Source organism: Capsella rubella, unplaced genomic scaffold, assembly GCF_000375325.1.
Source record: "Capsella rubella cultivar Monte Gargano unplaced genomic scaffold, Caprub1_0 scaffold_1, whole genome shotgun sequence".
Taxonomy (NCBI): Eukaryota; Viridiplantae; Streptophyta; class Magnoliopsida; order Brassicales; family Brassicaceae; genus Capsella; species Capsella rubella.
Window position 1 is genome coordinate 11,077,950 of NW_006238923.1, and position 13,368 is coordinate 11,091,317.

At 27.7% G+C, this 13,368-nt stretch overlaps 1 protein-coding gene across 1 annotated transcript; it reads left to right on the top strand.

Annotated features, from left to right (window-relative positions):
• The first annotated feature begins 457 nt into the window (after positions 1 to 457).
• On the top strand, positions 458 to 982 carry LOC111828702 (defensin-like protein 316). The gene is given in 5 exon segments (XM_023777253.1): positions 458 to 517; positions 700 to 741; positions 743 to 796; positions 799 to 860; positions 862 to 982. Coding segments are annotated over 5 exon segments (339 nt in total).
• Positions 983 to 13,368: the final 12,386 nt, after the last annotated feature.

The window sequence follows — 13,368 nt, forward strand, 5'->3', positions numbered from 1 at the left end:
GACTCCTGTGGATTCTAATAATCTGAACTGTCGCTTTAGACAAAGTTGTTTCTATTGATAACTCATCAGCTGTTGTTTAGGTTCTCCAAAGCTCTTAACCGTTTGATGTGATTGCAGATTGTCGCAGAGTGACACAGGTCTCGTTAGCATTAGCAAAGATTTGAAAAAAGGTTCCCAAAGCATAAGTTCTAAGACGCCTTCTACTATTCGACTTGGTAACTTGTTTCTTTCACACAAGATGATTTACATTTTTACATAAAACAAAAAGTGGTAATGAAAAGGAAGAGACTTTGCGGCTTTTGCATTATACATGACCAATAATTATGCTCTCCACCATTTTAGAACTCGGAAACTTGCCTATATCACAACCGATCCAAGTGGGAAGATCCTCTAAATCTTTAAAAGACTTATAATATCTTATAATCCTTGGCAATATTTATTTTTAGAGATAACTCACATGGCATCTCATACCCATTTGATATATCTCTGCATTATCAAGCTTTCATGTGCTGATGTTGTCTGCATGTGGAACACTTTGTTTCCTCAAGAAATCATTTCTACCTAAACAAAAAAAAAACAGCACACCATATAAATAGTAAATAGATCTAGTGATCTGGTCATTAAGTACACTTATCCATATGCAAAAAAAAAACACTCAAAATTGCGCATCACAAGGACAGTTTTATGATTCTTGTATAGTGTCTCTGTCTCATGTCTTTCGGTTCGACATATCTTGTAGGCGTTTGTTCATATCATACATGAAAAAGTTGCAGCATGCCCGCGACAAAACCAAAGGTCATATCATATTCTTGTGATAGCCTGAGAATCTTGTACCACTATTCTTGTCTAAACACCAGAGATTTATATATGCGATTGCTCGAATTCGAAACCATAAATAATCTGTCTTATCCGGCGACGACGACTAAAATCCAGTAAGGGGGCAAGTTCGTTTGGTAGAGAAATTCTGTATGTGTTTGGTTAAAATGTATGGATAGAGACATATTAGAATGATCATGCTTAAGTTTAACCTCTAGTGAATTCTCCATCATCCAAAATATAAAAAGACAAAGTATCTTCGCACGTTGTTATTGTTGTTATTTTAACAGAATGGGATACATTTTCAGACAGAAGTTGACACTCTCTCTATAGGCATCTCTTTTCCAACGTCACATTACTTTATTTATCTATTTTATTTTACATTTTGTTTATTTGAAATTCTAAGCTCATTCATTGGTTACTAGATTCGTAGGTAGTCTTTGGTAATAACGGCTAAAGAGGACGAACTTGGATCGACCATTCAATAACAATATTTTTGACGATTACATACCAATTAGATTTGCCAATGCGATCCAAACATTTAGTGTGTTCGGACTCCGACAAATATCATGCTAACCGATAGGCCTGTTCGTCTGCTTGATTCCCATGCTTGAAACTTGCGACCACAAGGAGTCACGGCCTAGTGTTATACCATTGGCCATTACTAAGATATAAACATAATTTTATAATCACTTCACTTACGTATTATAGTGGTAATAGTGCTTAATAATTTATGTAAAGACAGATTATATACTTTATATATATCACATAGATAATTAATATGCAAATGTATTTTTATATAATTATTTTACTCCTATTATTATTACAAGCTTTAGAAAAACACAAGATTTTAAATTCTCATTTAAAAAAATTAGTTATATATCACTACTTGTTAGTTATTATAAATATTACCTCAAACAAATTTAGCAAGATTTATTTTGGTTGATTTTGCAAATTAAGAAGAAAAACAAAACAACTTGAGGTTTGGATAAAACCCCTTGTTTAGTTTCACGTAGCTCTCACATACGTATGTTTGTTAATTACTGTTATTTGAACTTAAATAATATATATACGTTACACTAACTTTCTCATCATACTATTTTTAGAATACATAATTTTATATTAAGTATACTAGTCTAATTACGCGCAGTCTCAATTGTAAACTTTCATTTAATAACTACAAAATATTGTTAATTATTGATGCATGGTTCAAATACTCGTACAACTAGTAATAACTAATTATAGATTTCATTACAAAAATTTGGAAGCAATCTTAGATATATAACGACGCAACTAGTAGTTTCGGGGTTAAATCGACTTGGAGGAGTCATATGTGGACTAAGAAAAAGGATCTGATTCTTGCAAATAGTACCTTATTGGCCACTGAATACAAAGAGCCAACACACAGAACAATAGGGGCATGTGGAGCTATATTATAAGTTTTCTTTTTACTAATTGCAGAAAATGAGAATATTATAAAAACACATTCCTTCTTTGTATCTTTTATTAGTTTATTCTCTTGTTATTTTTAAAATTGTATTCTATTATTCTCTATGTTTTGTGCATTATTTATCTCTTGACCTTTTAATGTATAGAAAATAGCCTTAAGAGACTATTTTAAAATTTTTAATATATAATACTTCTAAAACTATCCAAATTTTCTTTTGCTCCATAAAATTTATTCACACTTGTCATTATTTATAAATAAGGATAACATACTAAATCTTTGGTTCGTGACTGTTTTCTAGAGGTTCATTGCATGAATATTATTAGGAGCCGACCAGTTCAACTGAGAGACATAATTGCATGTTTTTTGTTTTGTTCGATAAGGGTATTCTATTATAGTTAAAAACAGATTGTTTTGGACAAAAGAAACTCCTAAATGAGTCAGATATTACAGCCATTTACGGAAATCGTAAAGAACACAGTCTCTGAACAGCCTTGGACGAGCTTGAAGTTAATTACCATCATACTCTCTACGATGTGTGTTTAGTAGTAAAATTTGCATGTTAAGTTTCTGTATGTTACTATGGATATCATTATATTTTATAATACGACGGTTATTTCGTTACAATTCATTTTGATACCTTTAATTTGGTCTCCAAGTTATTCCAACTAAATTATATGATTCAGTTAATTACTATTTCTGCAATTTTATTTCTCCATTATAATTATATAACCATAACTTTGATATATCATATTTTATGCTATATTCCGTGTTGTCTTTTCAGCTGAGGTTGCAGTCACTATTCTTTGGTTAGGGCTATAATATTTGTAAGGTCAAAGCTTTATGCAGAATAAACTACTGAAGATACATGTAGTGTACTAATTTGTTTTGTTTAGAGATGTCGCGTTGCGTTTACGAGCATTGCGAATTTGATTTTTTTTTTCCTTTTCTTTTACATTATCCCATAAGAATAATTCCCATTAGAAAATATATGTATTGTCCATATTAAATTCTATAATATATATAGGAAGATTGATCAGAATTAGATTTGGAAAAGGAGATTTACTTATGGTGTAAGATGAGAGTTAGAATACGATCCTCCTCATCTTGATTCCCTCGCGTGGAAAGCTCTCCGATTTAAAAAAATTCGGATGCTTTAATTAGTTATGTAATTCATATGTAATGGCATTTCTACAAGTATAATATAATACGTACCCACTTGCTTGTATAACTTTGCATGAATCCGAATATAAGACTAGATATTATTTGAATATTAGAGGATTGATACCGGAATTTTTATATCTTTTTTCGTCGTCAAATATGAAAGCAACTAATTAAGAGTTTAATGTTCGTTCATATGGGTGAAACTTATAATATCATGTTTTGAACTAGTATTTTAGATATATAAAATAAAAATAAGTAGATGACAAAAAAAAATAAAATAATAAGTCTAGTATTTAAGATATTCATTTGGGCACGAGCAGAACTTTTTTTATTTATGGGCGGAGTGATTGTTGAATACTTATACGTACTGTATATGTTCAAATAAAAGTATATATGTAGACATCAGAATTTGTAACTTTTAGATTTTAAATTATAAATTTGTTGTTTTAGTTACTAACAGAGGAAGACGTTAAGGTGTAAGAAAAAAAATAAGGTTTCAAAAATCAATCATAGTTGTGAAGACTCTTGATTTAAATGGATTTTAACCTTTGAGATCTTAAAAGCTTCATATGAATCATGTACGTAAGGCTAAGAACATTATGTAATTATTTCCAAACATAATAATAATCGTTTTGCACAACATGTAATATAAACCCTAGCTAGAGCTATAATCGTTTTGCACAACATATGTAAGATTAAATCAAATATATATATATATATATATATAACTATAAATACTTCCTTTTTCGTTTAACAAAATCTTGGTGAAAGAGACATATCCTTTCACTTTCAAGTTTAAACTTCATTCGTTTAACCCTTTAACCCAAATAAAAATAAAAATAAATAATAACATATTTTTTTCTCCCCTACCCCCGAATCCTCAAAATGAGATACCATCAATATATATATATAAAAAATCCTAATTTAGTATATAGCATATTCGAGTAATTTATATTCTAATATACAGTACCATATAGAAGACTTAGAAAGACTCTCTGTTACAGAATTATTCATCTTAATTCGTTATATTATAAATATATATATACACACACGAACGGCTAATTCATGATTCCAAAGTAACAAACAATTTTTTTTAGAGTTTGATGATATTAAAAACGCATAAACCACCGATGGCTCGATCGCTTTATACGTTGAGTTAAATCACAGATAATATAAAGAAAAGAGCATCTAATTATCTTCAGAGTATATTAAACTAACAAATACGCAGTAACTATATATTATTATTATTATAATATATACATGATGACATATCTCTATATATATATTTTTATATAAATAGTGTGTGTACTATTTCAGATCTTCGCATAGCATTTGATCTTTTTTGTTTTTCTAAGTGTGGACTCCAAGTGGAGCCAAGACAGTCTTTGCCTTTTCTTTCTCTTCTTTTCAAAATTTTTGTTCTGATTATTAATTTAATTGCTTAAGATACTTTGTTTTTACTAATCTTTCTTAGAAGAAATCTTTGGTGCGCATCCTCTCCGATGGCACCTAGCTCTTTTTGCCACCAACTTGCTTATATTATATATATTAAGATTCAAGAATATGATCATAATTGTGTATAATACATATATATATATATATATATATATATACGTTATTCTGATATAGTTAAATGTATAAAAATGGTATAGTAAGTTTTAAAAGTATGCGAATCTATTTCATTGGTCTAGCCGTATTTGAATTTCAGAAAATTACAATATAAAGAAGTATAATACTGTATAGTATACGGTAGTAGTAAATAATAATTTGTGATTATTACAAAAACTGAGGTAACTATTTTAGTTCGATATGTGTCGTAGACTGGTAGTAGTGGTGGAGAAATGTCACTTAGTGAGTTTGAATATTAGTTCAGAATTCGACACGTGTCACGCACTCTGACACGCTAGTGGTGGGTGCTTGTTCTCATGTCAGGCCCTGACTCCTGATTACGTTTATATTATAATTAAGAAATTAATTAGTATATAGTTTAAAGTTTAAACAAGGGGTAGATGTGTGACCCAGCCACTAATTATAATTTGATTCTTAATGAACTATAAAAAGCAAAAGCAAGTAGTTAATTAGACTATACGAAGTATATATATATAGGTAGAACATAATTAAGTTAGTGGTTTATATTATATATTCGATCATATAAGTTCCTCCATCACCTAATCTAAGTTTGATCCATGGTTGTAGTACTTTTTTTTTAAAGTTTCTACTTTAGTCATGGATCTTATTCTATAAGAACGAGTCTTAAGACCATTTCACCATTTATTGTTGGAAAACAAATGTCACAATATACATTATATATACACATTGTCTACGAAACCTAGTTGTCAAGCTGTGTATAAAAATCGTGTAAGTTTTATATTTAATCTTGCAATTAAATAAGGAAATTCAAGATTTGCCATTAATAAGGTTGTCTCATACTGAAAGAAAAAAGGGTAAATTAAATTTTTATACTCAGTTGACTGAAAAATTAAGAATATAGCATTGATAAGTATATAATTAGTTCTCTCTCATCAACTTGTATAAGTTGACAAAAATATCCTTTCACATCTAACAAATTATTTAGCGAGATAATGATATAAGTATCGACAATACTGTTTATCAAATACATAAGTAAAATCATGTTATAAGTTAGATTAATAACTATTGAATTACCATGATAACAATATATATACGTATAAGTTTATAAATATATCGTGTTATTTTTTTTTGTATCGCGATAATTTATGATTTATGTGATAGGATTATATTTACCGTGTTAAATCTAAACCCTAACCACTATTTTATCAACCCAAACCGATATATAATTTCGTTTTAATTGTAAAATCTAAACCCTAATCACTATTTTATCAACCCAAACCGATATATAATTTCGTTTTAATTGTAAAATCTAAACCCTAACCACTCCTTTATAAACCCAAACCGACATATAATTTTGTTTTAATTGTAAAATCTAAACTCTAACCACTATTTTATCAATCCAAACCGATATAAAATTTCGTTTTAATTGTAAAATTTAAACCCTAACCACTATTTTATCAACCCAAACCGATATATAATTTCGTTTTAATTGTAAAATCTAAACCTTAACTACTCTTTTATAAACCCAAACCGACATATAATTTTGTTTTAATTGTAAAATCAAAACCCTAAGCCCTATTTATAAACCCAAACCGATATATAGTTTTGTTTTATTTATAAAATCTAAACATCAAAAATATATTTAACCATGTTTATTAAAGGTATACATATTTTGTTTTCTTATTAAAGATAATTTATTTGTTAAGATAATACATTATTATTTAAATGTATAATTATATTAATCGTACTAACTCAGTTATCAGGTAACTTATGATTATAGGGTTAAAATTGAGCAGAAAAAGTAAAACTAATTATGAAATTATCTTTAACATATAATGAATAAAAAATTTATCTAGGTACATACAATGCAATTTCTCAAGAAAAAAATGTTGTCACCTAAGAATGAGTTTTTGATCCATTGTTTTAGGATCGGAACTACGTTTATTTTATAGTATACAATAGTATATAGTAAATTCGTAAAACATATATAGATTAATTTTGTTCAAAGCTTTAGCATGATTTTCATTCGGATCCAATCTGAATAATGAAAAGAAAAGTGAGGAAAGAAAAGCTTCAACAGAAAATTTATATTAATTCTAAAACTAAACGTATCTCTTATAAAATTATAACATACTTAATTATCTAATAGTATTTGTTCTAATATATTTTTAATGAGTTTTATTTAATTTTAGTCATTTCTTATGTTTGTAAATAATTGCTGACCAAAAATAGGTAGTTTTTAAGTTTGATTGTGAAATTTTTTGTTACCAGTGTTATAATCTCAAAATCTTAATACAAATCCTATTTGTACTGCATTAGTAATAAAATTGATCATTTATAAATATTTAGGTAAAACTAATAGTTCACAACTTTACACTATACATATTAATTAGCGGATTGGAAACTAAAAATTCGCGTATCTTAAAATTTGATGGTATTTTTATTTGTGTTCACTCGTACTATAGATACTTGAAAATATCAAATTTTAGTTTTAAAAATAAAAACAAAAACTCTGGAAAGATTAAAACAAACACTTTTTCTAATTGGCAAACATAATCAGAATTGGTGAGGTCGTACACCTTTCCTAGGTTTTGGTGTTGGCTACGTATCCATGTGTTATTGCATGGACTTCTCACTATAATTATATGGTTTGCCCTTTTTCTCGATAAATTGGTAAGTCATTTGCTCTCTCTTAAGAAACTTAGTAAATAATTAATTGTAAATATGATTGTTCTCTCAACAAAATTTTTTATCTTAATAATATAACGGTATTGTGCAAACACAAATATATATATATGTAATTAGAATGCCATGCATGTAAAATTATTCATTTGTTTTGTTAAATTATTATCAAAAATTTCTTACAATAGTACTATAATAATTTTATTAACTCTATTTTTGTTTTATAAATATATATATATTTGATTAAACAGTACGTTTATTTAGTTATATTACATTCAATTAAGGTAAGTGAAAATTTAAACACACAAAAAAATAAATTGTAAGCGTTGATCACTTTTTCATTTGCGTGAAGTTTGATTTTTTTTTCATTAAAAAAAAATGTATCGTCAAATAATCATTTATGGTACAGTCAAATAAATTTTCTTTAGTTGTTTCATATATAATAATATAAACTATTTCAAATTAAAAAGTAGGATATACATAAAATAAAAATATAACGCAATAGAATTTTATAGTAAATTTTACATTAATTCCAACTACTTTGCGTTCATGCACTATCATCTTTCAAGAGCTTTTCTCGACCGGCCAACTTAATTATTTAGATGTAGTGATGGTTGTGGACATAGAGTTTATAGACATCATATCTCTATGAACCAGTATTGATCGTGATGACACGTGAAAAGAATAACATATATAAATCGTCAGTATACTCGGTAGATGCAACTTTGAATTGTGTCATTCTCATTGATTTTTATATAAATGTTACTTAACCTTAATCCTATTATTTCGTTTGTTTATGATCTTTTGATATATAATATTATCATTGTAATGAATTATCCTATACCAAAAGTTAATGACTAACTAACGATTAAAAAATCTAGTTAGTATTCAATACAACACTCTCTTGACGAATTAGATAGTTTAAGAAATAGTAGTCCACTTTGTAGCATTTCGTTGATGATCCGGATTAGCTGATAAAGCATATACACAAAACCTCTATTAAATTTGATCTATCGACTACAATCTAACGTAAAAAACATATAAATACTGTCATCCATTTTAATCCTTATGATCATTTTACTTAGGTCATTTTTCCTAAAAGAAGAATAATAATTAACTTGTGGAGTTTTATATTAATTTGTATATAAACAGGGAGAGGATATATATATTGTATAAACGTGATGTGAAATAAGATGGAAAGAGAAAACAAAAGACAGAGACACACGCGTGGAAAGTGGGAGTAACGGTGGGATGCAATCTTCGGGGTGTTAGCTAAGAAAGCACTCAAAATGAGATTACAATTTTTTATTTTATTTTTGTGTGTCACTCTCACCAATCATCGTTTCCTCTTATTATTATTATTTTTTATAACTCACTTTATTTATATTATCTTCTTCATTTCACATCATCTTTCTTTTTTTGCTTATTGGTTTTTTCCTATCGTAAAATAATTGTTTCATGATGAATAATATTGTAGTTGAATAGTTTACTCACTATTACAGTTTACCTTTTAAGTTGTGTGATATATAGATGCTATAATCAACTTATTGTTCATTTTACTTAGGTCTATGTTATTAGACAATGATATGATAATTCTATTGTTTTTAGATTTGTGTTTTCAACATACCATTGTCTATATAGACATTAAGATTGATGAGAACGTACGATTTTTCGATGTAGTATTTAATTTAGTGAAAACGTAAGATGTAAATTACAGATGAAAAAAATGTATACCCTATTGTTGAATTTTTGAGATTTTTTTTTTGTGTCAACATACGATTGTAAATATATAAATTTTAAGATTTATAATTTAAGATTTATGAAAACGTACGATTTTTCGATGTATTTGAAAAAAACATGTTTACCATATGTCACTAGTAATTCAAATAGTTACATGTCTCAAATTTTACCAACCAAACTTTGGTAGAATGATACAAAATAAGAAGAAAAAGAAAAGTACATATGAGCCAAAATAACATAACATGATGAGTGTAGGTATACATACGTATGTATACGGAAGACAAGATGGGAAGAAAGTGATAAAAGAAGATCTTTCAAAGTAATGTTTGTCTCTTCTCATTTGATTTTCTGGCCCCCATCACCTTACCCCCTAAAACCATTTATTTAATTTTATATAAATTATATTAGTTGTCTTATATATAAAGACCCGAGTAAATCAGTCTAAATAATTGTACTTGATCTTTATTTCTTTCACTCACTTTATTTTATAAAAATAGACAGGAGGAAAGTGGTAAGGAAATCATATATATATATATATATATAAACATATTATTTTCATTAAAAAAATATTAGAAATGAATTAAGTTGTTGTTTATATTTTTTTTGTTTCCCCCATCTACTTTTGTAAAAGAATGAATGGTATATTACATATATATTAGGAACTTTTTTAATCGTTAATTTACCGATTAGTTTACAATGCATATTTGAAAAAAAAAAAAAACCCATGGCTACAAGTTTTGCGACCTAGTTTCGTTCTTTAGTAAAATAAGTACAAATGTGGGAGAGATTAGAAATTTTTTTAGGAAAAACATGGATATGAACACATGAAGAACATCAGCTCAGAAAGCACATATAAAGTCATTCTCAAGGTCTAAGCATTTTAGATCTTTGTGAGTGTTACTCGTTGTTTAACGCTCTTATCATTGAGGTTTAGGTTAACTACACACCGATTACCAAATTCGTTAAAGTTATGTCATCTCAAATTTCTATTTTTTACATCGATTTTTGTAGATCTATGGTTTTCCTAATAATTAGTTCTAGCTAGGTCTAGAAATTTAACATGGATATGTATTAGTGTTAACATTTGAATCCACAGGTACCTATGCATCTAATATCTATATAGAGTTTAGTGTGGAAATCAATTTTATTTACATTCAAATCCATAGGTATTATCATTGCTTCGAGCTACAAAAGTATGAATGGAAGTTAACCACTCATTCATGTTTAATAAGTTTGTTTTCATGTGTCACCTATTTTGTTCATACTTTATAGCCTCAGGACTTTGAAGCGTCGACATAATATCATAATAGTCCACACTTCTGTTTTGAATTTACTTTGATCATTGTTTAATGGTGTTATTAACCAATTGAACACTGATCATCCAACTCACCAATTATAACAAGGAAGAGAATGCTTAGATTAAACCATTTTGGAGAAGAAAAAGATTAATGTATCACATTAGTTTCAAGATGTATCATACGTGTACGTAATATATAATTTTATTAATATCTTAATTTATTTATTTAACATAATTTATTTAACGTGGTTCAACACCCATTAATATTGTCTACATCATGAAGCAGCATAACTCGATCGTATCATAGAAAAGTTTTGAAAGAATCCATAATAATAATTTATCAAATTAGTTTCAACATATACCTAAAATTCTTTTGCTTATAATCTTTTAAAACAAATCAATTAATTTTTCTATCAATATCCAAAGAAATCAACAACTACATAATATAAACCAACTAAATCAGATTCGTATTCATCGTGACAGTGTAAAGCAGTTTTCTTCTTTTCATTCTCTTTTATTAGAGACGTATATATAAAAAAAAAAAATCGATGGGACAAAGCGTGAGAGACCGATCTTTTAAATGTGTTTTTGTTTTGTCTTTTTTTCCCTATCGACCATTGTTGGATAATCACTAGCACGTGATTGTTCCTATGATATTATGTCACACCAAAGAAAATTACATCCATTTTCCAACGATTTGATATGTTTATTTGTTTGACAGAAAAAAAAAAAAAAACTCATTAAGGATGATATATTCTTATTCATGACACGCAAATACTATGATTTGTACGTCCACTAAAACCTAGGAGGATCAAATAGTAGTATTAAGGAGTGTGGAAACTTCAAGAGTTAATTTGATTAAGAGTATCTAAAAACATATAAGATCACCAAAAGATTTAATTAACCAGGAAACTAATATAGTAATGTTTTCGATTAATATATTTTGATCAGTGTGAATGTGTGATTAGTGTTGGATTCTTATTTTCTTTTATATAAAATTTTCCATGTAAATAAAATTTAATTATAAAAGTTTCGTTTATTGTGTATTTAAACATACTTTTTCTCTATAATTTTTCTAAAGTACTCTCGAATAAAGGAGATTACATTCATGTTTATGGTCAAATCACTAGTAGACCTTTTGGTTCTTTTGCTGATTTTATTCGATTGTATTTTAGTTAATTAATTTTTATTTCCACTCTTTGTGTCAAGGTATCTTTTTTTTATATTTAATTTCTCTTGTAAATGACCGTATATTTACAATTTTAAGTTTTTTCTTAATTAATAAAAGTTGAACTTAAAAAAACTATATATAGCAGCGCAATAGTTTAGTTATTCTTTTCACACATAGATCGTATTTTCTAACATCTACAACGTACAAATTAAACTTATGTTAATTAGACCAACTCACCAAGTAAACAAAACATTAAAATTTTGAAAGAATAGTATATTTAACTAAAGACATTCGAATTTAGACAAAACCTAACTAAAACAAAAACAACGTTCGGTCGCATAATATTCAATAATCATGGTCATGGATGGTGCATAATTAGAATCGAATATAATCCCCACGAATTAAAAAACGGCGGGTAACAACAACTATAGTAAAAAGTCATTAATATTTGTTTAATAATACGTGTTCAATGATTACTAGTAGTTAATTAGTTATCGAAAACAATTCTCTTTTTGTGAGTGGACGAAAGTATTGATACAATTTTTGATATCATTATGAGGTTGACCATCGATCTTAACGTATCATATCATTTGCGGAAGTGCGATGCACACACACACATATTGATAATTATTATATATTGAATTTTTTTTATATATGTTCGGTTTGAAACTAGGATTTTTTTTTAGTAAAACTTTATCACTTTAATTTATTTTTTCCTCTTCATATAATTATATATTTAAGATAATCTTCATAACTTGTAAATAGTTATTAACTTTTATTACATAAGACGTAGCTAACCATGACTAAAATTGTAACGAAATGCTTTCTATAAAAATTATCTTTTAAACCACTAATTTACCATGAATTAGCTGTTTTTTTTTTCGTGGATTCTATTGAAATATATTATAAATTTGAAATAGACGATCCAAATTAAACCCTAAAATAAAGATATGCATGAACGGTATTAATAAAAAGTCAGTACCCTTCAAAACCTTAGTCGTATAGGGCTTCGAACCAGATTACACATGCTTATGATAGAAACCAACCCTATTTACACAGTGATCGATCCTTGTCGTGACCATGAATGCGACATGCATTGCTTCGAAACCTATCAAACAAAATATCTACGGATTTGGTGAAATCATTGAATTAAAAATGTGCTCATCAATGACGTTAAAAAACACTCATGAGATGATGAGATGACATTAACTCACTGTCTCGGTAGATATATACACACACACTAGCTAGCAAACTATATTGCATGTTGGCTTTGTTTTTTTTTTTTTACTATAACTAGATTGTTTTGATATTCAAAACCTTACTTCAAATCGATCTAAATATAGAAGTTCAATGTTATTGTTTTCTGACATCTAACACTTCTTTTTAAGTCTTGTTGGTAACCAATTCAAGACATATTTGATGTCACGAATTATGGCGTAACATATTCTTTTGTCTGGGATA